Raw genomic sequence first — 19,054 nt, forward strand, 5'->3', positions numbered from 1 at the left:
CACTTCGCGTCGATATGTTGTGTCTACGTCCTTGCGTTGCAGCCTAGTGGGAACCAAGCTTTAGACGGCACTTCGCGTCGATATGTTGCGTCTACGTCCTTGCGTTGCAGCCTAGTGGGAACCAAGCTTTATACGGCACTTCGCGTCGATATGTTGCGTCTACGTCCTTGCGTTGCAGCCTAGTGGGAACCAAACTTTATACGGCACTTCGCGTCGATATGTTGCGTCTACGTCCTTGCGTTGCGGCCTAGTGGGAACCAAGCTTTAGACGGCACTTCGCGTCGATATGTTGCGTCTACGTCCTTGCGTTGCAGCCTAGTGGGAACCAAGCTTTATACGGCACTTCGCGTCGATATGTTGCGTCTACGTCCTTGCGTTGCAGCCTAGTGGGAACCAAACTTTATACGGCACTTCGCGTCGATATGTTGCGTCTACGTCCTTGCGTTGCGGCCTAGTGGGAACCAAGCTTTAGACGGCACTTCGCGTCGATATGTTGCATCTACGTCCTTGCGTTGCGTCGCTAGTGGGAACCAAGCTTTATACGGCACTTCGCGTCGATATGTTGCGTCTACGTCCTTGCGTTGCAGCCTAGTGAGAACCAAGCTTTATACGGCACTTCGCGTCGATATGTTGCGTCTACGTCCTTGCGTTGCGGCCTAGTGGGAACCAAGCTTTAGACGGCACTTCGCGTCGATATGTTGCATCTACGTCCTTGCGTTGCGTCGCTAGTGGGAACCAAGCTTTATACGGCACTTCGCGTCGATATGTTGCGTCTACGTCCTTGCGTTGCAGCCTAGTGAGAACCAAGCTTTATACGGCACTTCGCGTCGATATGTTGCGTCTACGTCCTTGCGTTGCAGCCTAGTGGGAACCAAGCTTTATACGGCACTTCGCGTCGATATGTTGCGTCTACGTCCTTGCGTTGCGTCGCTAGTGGGAACCAAGCTTTATACGGCACTTCGCGTCGATATGTTGCGTCTACGTCCTTGCGTTGCGTCGCTAGTGGGAACCAAGCTTTATACGGCTAGAGATTTCATTGTATGTTCTAATTGGATAGCAATTTATTTCAATCTAAACGTGATATCGTTAGAGGAAATTGGAATGTAATAAGTTTTACGTAATAATGAAAGCGAACAAAACGACAAACTACTTTTTATTTGCTTTATCAACTTTATTGACTTATTCAATCATTTGTTGGCATAATCCACTCAATGGTTACACGCTTCATTGATTATTCATTAATTTGACGATAATCTAGAAGAAAACAAGTAAAGGTGTATAAAAATGTGTTGAAAGCGAAATCATTATTTTCACAACAAATTCATGTCAAGTTTTGTTCTGTTTTTACCAACGAATAAATATTTGAATTTCACTTGTCTAAATTAAAAAAGTTTAGGTCTAATCTTCTCTGCCTACACTATCAAACTTTATGTGACAAACAAATGTGATGTACCAATATATGGACACGATGACATATCACTACCATACTTGGGCACATCGCACATTTGTGATCAAACTAGTTTGATGGTGTAGACAGAGCTTAAGTAAAAAATACCTCATCGTTAAAATACACTTACATTTAAGTATCCACATCCGCTATTTAGTCGGCGTAGAGAAGAAGGTTTGGTGTACCCATATCATCGGTGACTTTGTTTGGTGTAGCATCAGCTAAGATCCGCGAGGTAACTTCACCATGTGTCCACGTAGGATTGTTGGAGAGATGGAGAGCAGCGACACCTTCGGAATCAATGTATTTATCATTTTACCATAATAACTAAGCTCTTATTATAGTCACATGAATTCTAGTTTTTCGAATTCTCTCTGTTTCTGAAAATGTTGATTATAGTTTAAAACTATTTTAGGAGGCAATATATTTATTTATTTTTATTTATTTATTTATTTATTTTATGCTACTTAGGCAATGTGGCCACGGATTACCAATAGTAAATTAATCACTGTCCTATCAGATAGGTGGTAATCCCCCTGATACGGGGGCTATTTTGTGAAGCAGTTCACCGGGGTAGGCCTAACTCTCTACGACGTTTGGAAACAAATAAGAAGTAAGCAAAATCCATTACCGGATACATGAGGACAAGCCATTGATGTTCCACTGATGGTGTTTGTAGTGTCAGTATCTGTTCGTGATGCTTGCCATGTTGAGGTAATGGCGACTCCTGGAGCAAAGATATCCACACACGATCCATAGTTAGAGAAGTAAGCACGAATATCAGCAGAGTCAGTGGCTCCGACTGTAATGGCCTGTAATAGAATGGAAATGATTTAATATCTCGGTATCTTTATTTCACTTTTTAAAAAAAATAAAAACAATTCACAAAGGAAAATAAAAATCCGTAGCAGCCAAAAAAGCAGGATTGAGAATTTTTTTACAAAAGGCCTTTAATTAAAAATATCAAATCAAACACTTTCATACAAATAATCTAAAAAAAAAAAAATTCATTCAAGTGGCATGTAATATTTTAGCTTCCATGGCTGGGCAGACTTAAAGTGGAGCTCCACCCAGAAAATTGCTATTTTTCATACATTTCAACTATTCTTTAAAAATATCATCCTTCATACTTCATATTTTTTTGAAATTTTTTTCAATGAGTATGATTTTCTTGAAAATCACGCCTTTTTGCGTTTTGGGGGGATACCTTGTAATTTCCTATTCTTTTACATGCAAAAGGGGGGTATATTTGAATATTCCTAAAAAATTTATTTCTTCACTAAAAAAAAAATGTAAAATGTTTTTGTATGTAATTTTTCCAGATCTTTTTATTTCTGGTATTGTTATTGCGTATACATTGCGCAATTTCGCGTAAATAGACACTTTCCCCCGTTGGGTCCAATTGGGTTTTTTACTTTGCTAGGGAGTATGATCACGTGACATTTCTCACAACATTTTTCACACTGCAGCTGGCGATCTGTTATTGTCGCGATGTTATTTTTGACGGGCGAAAAGTATATTAAAACATTCTGGATGTGACCCTATCATGTTTCACAGTGTAATAAGTAATTATGAGATTATTACTAAAATGTCAAATTTAACGAGATTTGAGAAAGACGTGGCTATATATTCAATAAAGCTAGGCCTACTAGAGTCTAGGTATGTAACGATGCTGCTTGGCCTCTAGCTGGCTGCCTGATAGCCTTACAGCAGTGAAGTTTGTTCTGGCACCCAATCTCGGCCTTTTCAGTCAGACATAAGCTTCCACATCCGTTACTATTCTTTACTATTCTGAGCAATACCAGTCTTGTTTTGTAGAGAATTTTGTGTTTCACAATTCTTAATGTGCGAGAAAACCCAGGAACGATAAATGGGACGAAACGACCAAGCATTTTCGAACCCATGACTACAGTCCTACCTAGACATGAATTCAAGCCTAGCTAGCTAGGCTGAGCAGAAGATTTAGCTAGGCCTAGCTTAAAATTAATAAGCAATTTGATTAAGATTATTATGCTGTTGTTGTACAGTGCAAATCATGATGTTACATGTAAATTATGCTGACATTTTTATCGGAAATATTACTTGGGCCTAAACAAATCGTATTAATTGTGTGTATAAACAGGGAGTTGTAAAAATTATTTTACAACTCTCTGGTATAAAATTGATTCGCCATTTTCTAACACATAATTTACCAAAGGGGAGACATTTCACCAACGCGTTCACCGGCGACTAAAACGCGTCAGTCGCTAAGTGTAACGCGTTTTGCGACGTATTGTAAACTAATAACCCCTAAGTTACTGAAAAAGTGTAATGTAGTAAAAAACACTATTTTCTGACCGATTTTTTAGAAATTAGTTTTTGGAAAATATTGCCATATCTTCCCTGTTTTGTGTATGTAATCACTTTCAATTAAACATACTTAAACATAATATAAGCTGAGAAAGTCTGAGTGTAGCTCCACTTTAAACAAATATATGAAAGCTCTTTGCTGTTTGATCTACATGTGGCGGATCCAGTATTTTAGAAACATTCAGTGCTGAAATTAACTTTATATTCTATCTTTCGCAGTTTTATATTTATTTGTTGGTAATTTAGACCATTGCAGCTTCTGTAACATTTTGATTTAAGCAGGGACCTAATGTATAGGTCCATGGTTTAACGTAGCAGGAAGCAAGCTTGGTGGAAGTACACTTGAGCTCAGATTGAAACTTCAACTTGGTGTCTTAAGACAACCATATACTTTTTGGAGCGTGTGGCGCAATGTGTTGGACGTTGGATTACTGATTGTGAGATCATGGTTCGAATCCAACTCTCGCCGCATTGCTTGTATCCTTAGGAAAGACACTTTACTTACATTTTCCTCTCTCTCCACCCAGGTGTATAAATGGGTACCCGGTTAGATCAAGACACAGCTTTGCGTTGATTACTAGCTGCATTATGGGAGTATGTTTCCATACGTGTTTGATGCAAAAAATGACTGGGGTAATAATGTGCTATTTGAAGTGCTTTTGAGCATGATTATTTATGAAAAGGGCGTTATAGAAATGTGGTAATTATTTTGAACGGACAGATATAAATTATATCTATTACTTACGTCTGTTGATCTTGCTGGTGAATAGTTACAAGCATCAGCATCACTGTTACCAGCAGCTACAGAGACGACAACACCAGCTGCACTCATTCTGGTCATAGCACGGTCGACAGTCAAAGAGCTTCCGCCACCAAGGGAGAGAGATGCAACGGCTGGTTTGATGTGATTATTAGCAACCCAATCACAACCTGAAAGCCAATTTAATTTAAAAATTTACATCAAATAAATACGGACTAGTATTTAATCAACGTCAGCAATTTGTTTCAAACTTTTTACCATCAATAACCTCTGACCAGGAGCCAGATCCCAAGCAACCAAGAACTTGAACTCCGTGGATTGTTGCTCCTGTAGCGACTCCGTACGTGGCGCTACCAATTGTACCAGCACAATGACTACCGTGTCCGTTACAATCTTCCTAAAAATTAACATTAAGGTTATAATGATTATTTGACATCCAAGTTCATGCCAGGAAAAGATTAAAGGAACGACTAGGTTAAATTAAAATTTAAAAACCATGTTTTATCAAAGTAAAAGAAGGTATGAAACAAACCTTTCCGTAATCATTAGTAGCTCTGCCTCCAAAGTCTGAGTGGTCTGGATTGACACCGGTATCAATAATGTACGCATGCGCGTTGGCACCGTTTCCGCCTAAAAAGCAACATTCGTAACAACAATATTTTAGTGAGACACGATGTATACATTTGTTTTAGACTTGTAAACGCCATTTCTGAGTTTACGTCAAACTTTGCCAAGTTCTCTTGCTGTCCTAGCCCTAGCTCTAAATTGAGTTGGATATATAATTCTATTCATTCAAAGTTACATATTACAGTATTACACAAATAGTGGCTCGAAGAAGTGAGTTGAACGCAGAGTACGTTATACTCATACGCGGTACGCGCAACAAACCAATCGGCGCGCGTTGTCATAGTTTGCCACTGTACTTACTTGTATGACCGGCAACGTTATCTAATGGTAGGTTTCTTTGGTTTACGCGATCAATTCCCCATGAGCCTACGGCTTGTGCTCTGGCAATACCGTCCTCCTCAACATACTCAACTTGTGGGAGGCTGAGGATCTGTAATTATTGAAAACATGCGAAGAAATGTATTACAACGTCACGTGGCCTTTAAACATCTAAGCATGCCTCGTGTTCAGGTATTGAAAGTACTCGAAAATATACACCATCACGTGTGTATTCTACCACTTAGAATCTAATAATCAATGTTATCATGAATCTCAATCAATCAATCAATCTATCTATCTATCTCTGTATTTCCATTCTTCTCTTAAGGGGAAAAACAAAGAATAGCATATTGAGAATAAAATAAAGGAAAGGGGGTATCTCTGAAGTAGAGCTTTAAATTGAGAAACCCCCCTCTGTTACAGAGAAATACATTTAAACATAACATTTTAGAACAGTATTAATGCTACGAATATTTTCTTTTTAATCTTACCAGCTTAAGAGCTTTGTCTTGTAGGGAAGCAGCGAATCCATTCACAACTGTGGAATATCTGAATTTGACGTCCAATTGGATATCCTCTAGGGCTAGTTTAGCAGAAACAGTAGTCAGAAATTGGTCCAAATTTATGCCATCCTACAACAAAGAAGGCAAAATAATATAACAAAAGAAAGGTTGTATGTATATCATTTTAAGTGAAAGAAGAAATTTGAGATATTTTAAATGTTGGTTCCCACTAAGACGCAACGCAAGGACGTAAAGCGAGTTGACCATACATACAAACGACAGTTCGAATAATCCATCGTTTTTGATTGGTCAAATTACTTGCGTTGCGCTTGATACGTTGTTGCGTGGGAACCAAGATTTACAAATAAAAAGAAAATGTTTAAACCTTAAGCGAGACAATGTAACGCCCTGGAATCCTCTCCTTGGCTTTGTGAAGAGGAGCAATGCTGGCGGCACTGGCCACAGCAATTAAAGCTAGAACAATAAAAGCACGCATTTTCAATCTGAAAGAAAACAAGGCCAACAGCCATAAGTCGCGTGCTCTCAGAAAAAACATCAAAACAGTTCAAAAAGTACAGAAAAGCGATAAAACGCATAGTGATACCGGACCACCGACAGACAGACCGACAGACCGACCGACCGACATAGTGAACTAAAAAACATACTTAACTTACTGGCTTACCTTCAAATACCTAAAGGCTAAATAATAAAATATACCAAACTTAACTTACTGGCTTCAAATAGCTAAAGGCTAAATAATAAAATATACCAAACTTAACTTACTGGCTTAGCTTCAAATACCTAAAGGCTAAATAATAAAATATACCAAACTTAACGTACTGGCTTAGCTTCGTGTCAATGTTTGAAGTGAATAATTGGTAAAAATGTGTATTATTTATATTGTTTCAACTACGCCATTATCAGCATCTTATTAAAATAATCTATAATAAACGTCATAATGATAGATTATAATAACAGGCAATATTTGATATTAATGTATTATCTTAGCAAACATATTGTTGTGTTTAACCCAGTTGATGACCGTCACTCAAGATAGCTGTCACGTAATAAGATAAGACAATATAAGTATGTACTAATTAGCAGCTGGAGAATTACCACCAAATATATTGACTAAAAACAAACAGATTTAAGAACTCAATGTACAATATACTTAAACATCTTCAACTCAAAATTCACTGGACTTTTGTTCATGTTTTGTCTTCTTTTTATTTATCTTGTTTTTTTAGCAATACAAGATGTATCTCATATATAGGTACGTAAATACGTATACGTAAATACGTATACGTAAATGATAGGTTGACAACAAAGTGTATATAACGTATTGTATAGTATCGTTGATTGACTGTGTTATGAAGATGATATAATCAGCATAATTATAAAGTCAAATCAACAAACATCTTTGGTAAAAATATTTATTTATATTTAAATATAAGATGCAGTCATCATCATCATCATTAGCATCATCATCATCGACGTTATCATCATCATCGTCATCGGCATTTCCATTATCGGCATCTCCATTATCATCATCATCATCATCATCATCATCATCATCATCATCATCGTCATCATCATCATCGTTATCATCATCATCAACATCATCATCGTCATCATCATCATCATCATCGACGTTATCATCATCATCGCCATCGGCATCTCTATTATAATCATCATCATCATCGTCGTCACCATCGTCATCATCATCCCATTGAAGTTTCCTTATTTCAAGTGGTTGTTGATTGAACCTTTTAATTTTTCGTTTCTTAGGGGTGAATTTTTAGTTCAGGTTGTCCTTTGTTATTAAGTGGCCTTAAGTTCCACTTTATATTAGATGATACAATCAAAGCAATTTAGTTGCTTTGCTATGTAGTGATTGTTGCAGTAAGAAACTATACTAGTATACTTGTTCAACTATGAGTCACGAAATCTCAGTTTAGTTAGTTGTTGGGCGACTGTTTCACTCTTGCGGACTTTACAATGTTTTATTTTTTTGTTTTGGTATAGAGTACTTACATTAAAGCTCTGTCTACACTATCATACTATGTAACAACAAATGTGATGTGCCCATATATAGACATGATGATGTCATATCACTACCATATTTGGGTACATCACTACCATATTTGGCCACATTTTTTTTGTCAAACTAGTTTGATAGTTTATACAGTGTAGACAGAGCTTAATGCTCGTCGCGCATGATGAACCTGACAAGAAATGCTTACGTGCAAGAATTAGAACAACGCACTACTAAAGATTTGCACAATATGCCTTGATACAATTTGGTAAATAGATTGTTTGAACACCGAAGCTACAAATGCGATAGCTACCTGATACAGCAACACATGCTAAGATATACACACTGATACAACAACAACAACATAACTAATTGTGAAATATTTCTATGTCGTTGTTAACTAACTCTGTGAACTAACACCTGTTGATATACTCAATAAATTGATGATGATAATATTAATAATTATTATTAATATTATGGAAAAATTCCAACTTATTATTACTATATTGTTGTACTATAATATTGTATGGTTGTATAATTGCTGTAATTGCTCAAACTGACGTGAGTAACATACGATAACGCTTTACTGAGTTGTTTTTGAATTGGGGCTTAATGCCCCACCACCCCATCCTCCAGAATCATATAGGTGGTAGAGAAGAAATAGTGGGGAACCTAATGTAATTCCGTGAGATTTTAATGCTCAAGTTGAGTTATTGGCAGTTTTGGAATCCTTAGGACTAGTAGAATTCATTGCAACTGGGGGCCAATTTTTTCCGACCCTATTTTGGCCGCCATCTTGGATTTCAAAATGGCCCCCATTTACTCAATGTTTTCAACCCTATTTTAAAACCACGTACGAACGTAATTTTTGTGACAAATCTTACAATATTATGATAAATCAGTCCAACGGTACAATTTATAATAATAGCATATGGCAGCCATAATTTGATGATTAAATATATAAATGCATACATTATATACGTTTTTAATGGCGGCCATCTTGGAATCCAATATGGTTGCCACAATATTATGATAAATCAGTTCAATGGTACAATTTATAATAATAGCATATGGCAGCCATAATTTGATGATTAAATATATAAATGCATTATATATATACGTTTTTAATGGCGGCCATCTTGGAATCCAATATGGTTGCCATATGCAATTATTATAAATTGTACCATTGGACTGATTTATCATAATATTGTAAGATTTGTCAAACAAATTACGTTCGTTCGTGGTTTAAAATAGGAGTTACTATCAGTTTTGAGTAAAAAATGGGGGCCATTTTAAGGACTTAAGACATACTTATTTAATAAAGCAATATATCAATCCCATTTTTTCCCCTTTACCATGCCACCTAGATTGTTTTAGATCTAATTTAGTAGGGCAGGAGGCGCCTGAGTCCGGGATGACCGAGACACAACTGGTGCTGACCGGGGTTCAATTAGATCGACCCTTGGTTAGCGACGAAGGCGTGTCCCCTTACTTCGGTTTGGGTTTTTTTTTTGGCATGGTTGGAATCCCTTTTATCGTATTCAAGGATGATTAACTTTGACTTTAAGTATAGTACAACAGTAAGTAATAACAAATAAAACAGAACACAAACAGATACTCATAATTCGGTTATTTTATTGGCATTACTTCACTCGAATATCACAATAAAAGCGTATTTATGTAGGTATATAAACGGACATTTCAATCCATTCATCAACGGTATTGATTTCTGACGCGTGAAAATGCGTTTAACGAGAAATGCGTTTATGGAACGTAAATTCGTTTATGGAACGTACAGAAGAAGATTGTTAGGGCCTTGAGGATCAAGAATGAGATCAGGTGTAGCATCTGAATAGATCTTGCCGGCTACCTCAGTAGGCTTCATTGAGTTATCGTTCGAAAGATGCAGGGCAGCAGCACCTACAAGAAAATGTAAAATTGTTGTCGTTAGTATAATTTGCATGCATCCGTTTTTCAAGAAGGAAAGGTAACGGAGGCGGACAATGTCATAACAATATTCGCAGTGTTTTGGTGTATACAAGAACTTATATTATTCTGGGTAAGTATATACAATTAAGTAAGTGAGCTTGAGTATAATAAGTATGGCCTAATTAGCATATTAGTGCCCATCCGATCCTGAATATTAAGACCAACTCAGACAGAATCGTACGACGAGGCCCGACGTCTTGACTCGTCGGTGCTGTCTGAATTGAATCCCGACGAGACCTGTCGTCTTTCTAGCGTCGGGTAGTATTTTTAGGTCGTCGGGAGAACATTAAACATGGTTTAACTCTTTTTCCGACGAGATGAGACGACTCGTACGACGCTGTCTGAGTTACTAATTTCATTGATTGTGTGACGTACCTGCAACGTGGGGACACGCCATTGATGTACCACTGATGGTGTTGGTAGCTCGTTTAGAGGTATACCAGGTAGAGGTGATATCAGTTCCAGGTGCAAATATGTTGACACATTCTCCATAGTTAGAGAAATAGGAACGAACATCGGTCTTCTCAGTGGCACCAACTGTAATAGCCTGTTTAATTGGAAAGAGTTGATAATTAACAACATGTCTAAGTTATACTTATTATTTTACTGTTTCTTTCTTGTCAAACGTATTGTTAGCAACAGAAAGACAAAATAAAACAATTTCATTTTAACGGTTTTAAACTGTTAGACGGTAAATGTGTTTGAAGGTGGAGCTATAAAGAACTACAACTTATATTCGTCGGTGTGTATCATCTTATTATAAATTATGTGCGATATTGTTTATCTTGACTTCGGTTTGGGGTATTATGGAAAGGTGTTAAATATAATTAACAATAACCTCTGGAGATCCAGCTGGAGAATAGCCACAAGCGTCACTATTGTCATTACCAGCAGCTACCACGACGGTGATTCCGGCATCAACCATTCGCTTGATTGCGGCATCGACAGTCGGAGATTTTCCACCACCAAGTGACAGGGATGCTACAGCCGGTTTCTTGGCGTTTTCACTGACATAATCGCAACCTATCAACCACAACATACATTTCAAGTCAAACATGAAACTGACTGGTTTTAATGATTATTCTAAGGGTTTATATAATTGAATATGATCATGAAAAATGTGAGATGAGTGAAATGTCGAAGATTTTTACCTGCGATGACTTCAGACCACGATCCAGAGCCTAGGCATCCAAGTACCTGTACACCATGGATTGTTACACCAGTTGCTACACCGTAGGTAGAGCTTCCAATGGTCCCAGCACAATGAGTGCCATGACCGTTACAATCTTCCTACAAAAACATTTTAAATGTGCATTTTTACATTACCAATATTTTTTTATAAATGAAAACAGTCTATGTAAAGAAAACTAATAGAGATATGCCTAACTATATACTAATTAAGTTTATTTTATTTATAGTTATTATTTATTATTAAGTGGTTTAGGTAAACGGATAACCAGTTTAATTTAGTTTAACGATGGTGTTTAAGTGGTTTTAGTTAGTGCCTTGAGCACTTTTGTGGATATGTGCGCTTTATAAATCTTATTATTATCTTACTTTCTTATTTTATCTTAAACGGATGGTGTTAAGTGGTTTTAGTTAAACGGATAACCAATTTAGTTTAGTTTGATTTTATTTTTAGTTCAACGGATAACCAGTTTAGTTTAGTTTGATTTTATTTTTAGTTAAACGGATAACCAGTTTAGTTTAGTTTGATTTTATTTTTAGTTAAACGGATAACCAGTTTAGTTTAGTTTGGTTTTATTTGTAGTTAAACGGATAACCAGTTTAGTTTATTTTAACGATGGTGCTTAAGTGGTTTTAGTTAAACGGATAACCAATTTAGTTTAGTTTGATTTTATTTTTAGTTAAACGGTTAACCAGTTTAGTTTAGTTTAACGGTGGTGCTTAATTGGTTAGTTAGACGGATAACCAGTTTAGTTTAACGATGGTGTTTAAAATACCATAAATGTAAAGATTGGTAGGGCCTATACATGTTGTTGTGTTGTGGATGGGCTATACTTACATTTCCATAATCCTGTACAGCTCTTTTACCAAAGTCTGCGTGATTCGGGTTTATACCTGTATCGATTATATAAGCATGTGCGTTCTTGCCGTCACCGGCTGAAATGAATAGAATAATATTTAGTGTTTTGATTGGTATTGGTCTCAGAATAATTTGAAATGTAAGATATTTTAACAGAAAGGTAATTCACAGTCGACATGATAGGATAGGGGTTTTTTCACACCTGCTCCGGTCGTCCGGCTCTGGGCGTTCAGGTTCGCGCGTTATTTTGCGCGTCAAATATCGACTGCGTTTTCACGACGCGGAACATTGAGACACGAATTTATTTATAGCAAACAATGAATTAGCCTTACTTTTGTAGTCGATATCGCCATCAAGTGGAAGGTATCTCTGGTTGACACGGTCAATACCCCAGGAGCCGACGTCTGTGGTTCGTACGATGCCGTCTTCTTCAACGTATGATACGGAGGCTAGATTTCGGATCTGGAGTTAAATATATAAAAATAAATACAGAGAGCATTTTTTTATTTCATTTTATTCATTTGGCATGCCGGCTCGAAAGTAGCAACAGGAAACTCTGTCGATCGGCAGAAAGGATGTGTGGCTAAACAGCTTTCGTTCCATTTTAAACGACATTCTGTATTGCGTAATTACAAGTTGGAACCGATGACGCAACAGTGCTGCAAACATCGCGCGTTTGATTTCACGCAGGCGGGGGCAAACACAATTATTGGAAGGGCATTTTTGTTACGTTGCGTAGGTTGCGTTACGTTGCATCGCTAGTGGGAACCAAGCTTTGAGTACTACCACTAACCTGTAGAAGTGCTTGGTCGTCCAATATGGCGGAGAATCCATTGGCTACCGTGCGGAATATATTCTTGATATTGACACTTCCACTGATTGCTCCGATACCAGTCACTTCTGAGTCCACGTCAACATCATCCTATTTAAAAAGTGTAATACATGCTTATTCAAGTAATACTTGGCCATATACTCGGAACAAAAACAATAGCAATATACTACACTCTTCCGAATGTTAAGATACCAATTACTGTATTATTCTAAATATAGACAACCAACCCTTAATATTAACCATTAGTACAGAGGCCTACTAACTGTGTTGAATTAATATCCGATTCCTAGTCGGTTTCCTGTCTAAATTTGACCAGTTGGCCTGACAAATTTCATGATACAGCTTCACGAGTAAAATTAACACATAACACATATATCATAAACCTTAATCTTCCGCGATACAGGCATCACATGTGAATCTACAACACTGAGAATCGAGTGAACAAAACGATCACAAACCTTAAGTACAACAATGTACTGTCCCTGTATCCTTTCCTTAGCTTTGTGCAAAGGAGCGAGCGCATTTGCAGCAACAACACATGCAAGCAGCAATAGAAATCGTTGCATTTTGATTTTTAAAGTCGCTGGAGGGAAAAAAAGTTTTTTTTTTCATTAGCTTACTAAGCATGATCTTACCTTAAGAGTGAATATTAATCGGGTGATTTTTGAAAACTCACTTATCATATACTGTTTAGTGTAAAGCTTGGGTCCCACTAGAGACGTGAACGCAAGAACGCAACGCAGCGTAAGTGATTTGACTAATCGGTGGCTTGTCATTGGTCAACTCGCTTGCGTTGCGCGTACGTCCTTGCGTTGTGTTTCTAGTGGGAACCAAGCTTAAGAGCTACAATAAAATTACTGAACCTAAATCTAAAAAACAACACAACTTACTCTTTGTCACTTAGAATGAGATGCTGTAACGAATATATAACTCAGTTCGAGTCTTGTGAAATGTCTTCCTCTGCCTTTCTCTCTCTTTATATGGAACTTTAATATCATCACGTGACTAAAGCTATTGTTTGTTAACACCGCTAATAATCCTGCAAGGTAATTAAGATAAAAAAACAAAAACATTTCGCCATTAACTTTAATTTATTGCACACATGTTATATTTTGTATTGTATGTATATCATTTTATTGATAGTATTATTCATTTTCGTCCTAAATTAGTGATCATATTAATGATATTAATTAATTTGGAGGTACTATTTACCTAGTTGTATTATTAAGGATTTTGCAAAATGTACGCCTGTCTTCCATATAGCATACACAATTAATATTGTTAACATTTACACAGCCGATGTACCTGATATATTTGGATAATTAATATTAGCAAAACAACTAAATAGTCACGCAATGGTTTATCGCAAATAGCTTGATTTCCCAGGAACGTCATTGCACAATGCATGATGGGAAGGGCTTGGGACCAAAACGTCACGCACGGTATCTCCGTAATGGACAAAAAGCTGATTATTAGAGAGGGCGCGCTATGTATAGAGTGCGCCCTCTACATTTAAAGGGTCAAAACACGCTTGATTGGCGTTGGGCTGTAACCGTACTTTAAATGACCAATGATGTGCCTTAGATAAATAAAATCAACTGAATATTCATGAGAAACGTTATGAGGTAATCACTGAACCGCCCAAAAAAATAATTTGCCGAATCTGTTCACGATGTATGGAAGTAAACGAAGAATGAAAATCAGTCTTTATTTTTTCTGTTATTTTCACCAAAATTTTGATGATTTTTGTTATTTCGGCAGGTAATGTAATAAAGGCGTTATTTATATACACATTCTATTTCTAGAATGTTTAACTATTATCAAACAAGTATATAAAAAATTAGGGTTCCGTATCGGTTAGTATTTTTGCAATACGAGTTTGAACATGTGGGTGAAATACACGTGTTGAAGTTGAACTCGCATGGCGTAGGACGTGTTGGTAGCATAGAGTACAGTAGGGGTATCTTAATTGGTGGGACTATTACCGCTAGTAAACACAATTGAAATGAATAAGAAATGGTTGTTCGTAATTCAACATTTTATTAGACCTAGGCCTGTTAGAACTTAGTGTCTAGTAGTAGGCCTAGGCTAGCCGGCTAGCCTACTAAATAGTAAAAATAGGCCTAGCTAGGCCAAGCTAGAGAGATAGTAGCCTCCTCTCTCTGGCTTAAATATACAGGATCAGGATATACAAATATTGAATACAGGTTAGGTATACTTCTACTTAGTCAAATGATGACTCAATATAATCAATACTAATGTTAAATATAGCCTAGGCCTACTGAGTTTTAGGCATAGGCTAGTAATAATAGTATATAAACAAAATAATGAGCAAAATAATGTGGATACATTAGCTGATTGAATTACCAACAATAAAAACAACATATGTCGTTTTTTTTTAGACTGGTTGATATTTCTATTTACAATGACAATTTTATACATAGTTAAGTTGTAGTTGTATATGGTAATGCGCAATGATTCCATTTTTTTAACTATAATCAACTTGATATCTGGCGTAGGAAAGATTTTTGTTTCATCATATCATATGCAATGAATTAAATTTTACAACATAGAAAATTAACCGTTGTCAAGTTAATATGCATTATAATCCGACCACCTCATTCTTCAACTGAGTTTGTACCTGAAAATAAATATATAAATATAAGTTTTTACAAATAATATACAAGCTACATATTTCAATTATTATGTTTTTTCCATTAATTACAAATTTTGAAAATAACTTTTGCTCACAATCTTTCCTCAATCTTTTTTTAGGCTTGACAACCTTGCTATTGATTTGTGGACTCGTCAACGTAAGATGATTCCGCATAATGGAAATCATCTTCCTCATTTCGGACTGCACACCATATACGCTTCTTGCTTGTCTATTAAATGCAGCATGTATCTGTTCACCGCCTTGTTCGCTAAGCAACCCCAAACCAATCTGCCACCTCTTTAATGTTGGTACCACATGCTTCTCAAGCATGTGCATTTTTGGAGTGATGCTGTGGCCATACTTCCGGAACTCTCCGACAAAATCATGGATGTTGTTGTCTACAGCATAATAAAAATAGTATGTTGTTTATGATTTTGTTATCGTCATTTATAAATTAGTAACCATTGTTTTTAATAAACTGTATACCTACCAATTTCTTTGATTTCCTCAGTAGTAAGCGATCTGGTATGGTTAATCTTCTGCTCCACAATTGAATATTTGCTAAACAACGGAATGTATTTGTCCTTCATGGTATCTAATTCAAGTTGCAGATCCTTAGCAATACCTATAGGCAGGTCCATTGACTGCTCGTCAAAAGTTGACTGGCATGCGGCGATCAAATGTGATATGATGTTTATCTGTATTTAGGAGCAAACATTTCACAGTTAGTAAACAACCGGGCAAAAAAAACTAAAAAGCATTTTATTAGTCTACTATAATTTTATTATGGAATGTGCTCAGTCTACCTTGCAACATTTATGAACATGATTGCCGATAAAGGCTTTTCCATGATATGCTTGCCTGTCGACTTTATGCTTCTTCAGCACATTGTCCATTGCTGCAGTTAATGGCCCAGCACCCACCTTAAAATCATCTTTCTCTATTGATTTTTCCTATGAAATTTAACAAACAATCTGTCAACATTGCATATAGAATTAATTAAATTAAAATAATCTTTATTAACAATACCATATATAGTATGAGAGAGTATGCAAATTTAATCATTAATCATTGTTTATTAGTTTTATTTGTATTTGCAGATTGTCATATTTCGAGAGCAGTGAATACCTAATGAGTTTGTGGCACCCTCCCTGTGCCTGTTTCTGCAATGTATGTGGTTTCATTTTATTACTTACAAGTTCTCTAATTGCTTGCAATTTTGTTGTCAATGCTGTTGACTTTAGTAATTGCGAGATGGGCATGTTGTCTTCCATGTTGGAAATGTCGATCTGCAGTTTGTTTATTTTTTCTCTGCAGGCTTCATTTAGAGCTGTTTTCTTTGCAATTGTAATTTCAAAGTTGTTCAGTTCTTCTGATGGATTTGATTGTCTGAATTTTAAAAAATAATACAACTTAAAATACAAAATGGGCTTCTTTCTAGTATATTGATTTTTTAAAAGTATGTAATGTTACCTGAGTTTATATATTTTTCGGTCCAAGTTATGGGCATCCGATTCTAATAGGTCGTACAATTTCTTGAATACTCCTAGCGAAATATGCAGGCAAGGAATTGAAACCTGTAAAACAATTTAATTAAAATGGATTAGAATAATGCATTGCAGTTAAAATGCCTTGTATTGCGTATTTTTTGGTAATATAGTTTTATTTAAAACTTACATGGTCAATATCAATGTTTACCATTGGCTCTCGAACAACATTTCTTGATATGTCTTTGCTAGTTTCTTCATGAGAGCCATGGGCAACAAATTGCTTATAGTCCTCCCGGAGTGACATCATGTTTCTGTCTTCCTTGCTAATGCCACTGTTCATGTGGTCTTTGGTGGCGTGGCAAAACAAACAACCATATCGGCCTAAGAAATAAAGTCAATAAAGAACAATCTACAAACTGTAGGAATACTATTTAATTTAAACTCTCTGTAACATGTATATATTTGTTTTTACTTACCATTAGGTGAAAGAAGGCCATATATCCGCACAAGGAAGTCATAATCGCCGAAAAAGAACAGTCTGATATTGTACCCCCTATGATGAAGAATAAGAATTTATCAAAATTAAAAGGGTAAGAGTTTCTTCATTCGAATAAAAAATGTATTACATAAAATAGTTCATTCTTACCTCCAAACTTGTCCATGCAAGTCTGTTATTTCTTTGACTATTAATGGCAGAGTCCTTGCCAGATTCACTGTATAATCTGGTGCATTAAACATCAAAACCACCAATATGTTCTTCAGTGCATTGGGCTTATCTATGCTACAAATCTGGATCTCAAATTTGGTAGAGCCGCCACCTTTGTCGCCACCAAATTTTAGGAAAATTTCTCCATCATTTGGTTTAATGTTCCCTAATCTAAAACAAACAAATTATAAAAATGAATTCTTGGAAAATGTTTATGTTTTGCTAATAAACTTTAGCATTTATATTAAAAATTAAACTTACTGGTAATGACTCTCCAAGTAAGAGAATACAAAAGATTGTATGTTTTTGATCCTTACTACTGGTGCTTCAATTTCCTCAAAACCATTCTCCCCACTGGCAGTTTCATTTTTGAACACTAGTTTCACCATTTCTCCATGTACATAATCCTGCACTATCAAATTCTGCATGGAACGCATTTTACGTTCAGAGGAAAGTGTTCCTGGTGGAAGATACCTGTAAAAGTATTGATAGTACAGTTAGTAATAAAGGTTTCATATCACTATATGCTGCTTTTGTTTCTATAAAATGAACTACAATTTGTATGTAGTCTGCTTTGTATTGATTATTTTTCTTGAATGAAATATTTATATATATTTAAAAATTGTTATTTACCTCCTCAGTTTACGAAACTGCTGCCAACCAAGATCACAATCAGTCTTTAATGCGAGACCTACATCTACATCAGGCTGTGTTTGTTGTGTTGGGCTTTGCTTCACGCCACCATGTATGCTTTTCTCCAACCGTTGAAATTCTGCAGACCTTCTGGTAATAGTTTTTTTACAAATACCTTGTGTCTTGTTGGATGTCTGTATAACACTGACTTTCAATGGCTGCAAAATTAAAGAAACCTGCTGTATGATTTACTAAAAAATGTACAAAAATAATAATATGCATTAGATATTAAAAAAGTATTTAAATACATGCTCTATGTATTATTAATAGTTTGGATTAATGTAATTTAAAAGTACTTACTCTGCCCTTTGTCATCAAGTTCAGTTCTTTATTCTTTTTTAGGGATTTGTGCAAGACATTATGTGCTAATTTGTGAAGTTCATCTGGTATGACCTCATTAATTTCACTGTTGATTTCAGTTACTGCTTTCTGTATTTTCTTCACCTTTTGTTGGCACTTGGATGTACATTCATGACTATCACATTGATGATATAGCAATGTGTCTGAGCATTTTTTACAAGTCAGTTCTACACCCAATAGTGACTGTTTACTCAATTCAGATGCCTTTGTGACGTCAAACACATTTACAGGACAAGAACATT

General features: G+C 36.1%; 3 protein-coding genes across 3 annotated transcripts; all 3 read right to left on the reverse strand.

Annotated features, from left to right (window-relative positions):
* Positions 1 to 1,131: 1,131 nt before the first annotated feature.
* LOC144837325 (aqualysin-1-like) lies at positions 1,132 to 6,500 on the reverse strand. Its single transcript, XM_078692376.1, has 9 exons — positions 6,390 to 6,500; positions 5,993 to 6,133; positions 5,484 to 5,613; positions 5,089 to 5,186; positions 4,815 to 4,953; positions 4,542 to 4,726; positions 2,079 to 2,259; positions 1,578 to 1,737; positions 1,132 to 1,254 (listed from the first exon to the last, which is right to left on the reverse strand). Exons 1-8 carry the CDS (start codon positions 6,498 to 6,500, stop codon positions 1,601 to 1,603), a joined length of 1,122 nt encoding a protein of 373 aa, XP_078548502.1. The 3' UTR covers positions 1,132 to 1,254; positions 1,578 to 1,600.
* Positions 6,501 to 9,656: 3,156 nt separating this feature from the next.
* On the reverse strand, positions 9,657 to 13,859 carry LOC144838506 (extracellular serine proteinase-like). Its single transcript, XM_078693905.1, has 9 exons — positions 13,798 to 13,859; positions 13,366 to 13,490; positions 12,869 to 12,997; positions 12,408 to 12,537; positions 12,055 to 12,152; positions 11,180 to 11,318; positions 10,867 to 11,051; positions 10,404 to 10,575; positions 9,657 to 9,959 (listed from the first exon to the last, which is right to left on the reverse strand). Exons 2-9 carry the CDS (start codon positions 13,471 to 13,473, stop codon positions 9,823 to 9,825), a joined length of 1,098 nt encoding a protein of 365 aa, XP_078550031.1. The 5' UTR covers positions 13,474 to 13,490; positions 13,798 to 13,859; the 3' UTR covers positions 9,657 to 9,822.
* Positions 13,860 to 15,525: 1,666 nt separating this feature from the next.
* Positions 15,526 to 17,811, reverse strand: LOC144837326 (uncharacterized). Its single transcript, XM_078692377.1, has 8 exons — positions 17,700 to 17,811; positions 17,241 to 17,434; positions 17,037 to 17,140; positions 16,760 to 16,952; positions 16,370 to 16,516; positions 16,054 to 16,261; positions 15,659 to 15,961; positions 15,526 to 15,548 (listed from the first exon to the last, which is right to left on the reverse strand). Exons 1-8 carry the CDS (start codon positions 17,713 to 17,715, stop codon positions 15,526 to 15,528), a joined length of 1,188 nt encoding a protein of 395 aa, XP_078548503.1. The 5' UTR covers positions 17,716 to 17,811.
* Positions 17,812 to 19,054: the final 1,243 nt, after the last annotated feature.

Source organism: Antedon bifida, chromosome 3 (assembly GCF_963402885.1).
Source record: "Antedon bifida chromosome 3, ecAntBifi1.1, whole genome shotgun sequence".
In the NCBI taxonomy this organism is placed as follows: Eukaryota; Metazoa; Echinodermata; class Crinoidea; order Comatulida; family Antedonidae; genus Antedon; species Antedon bifida.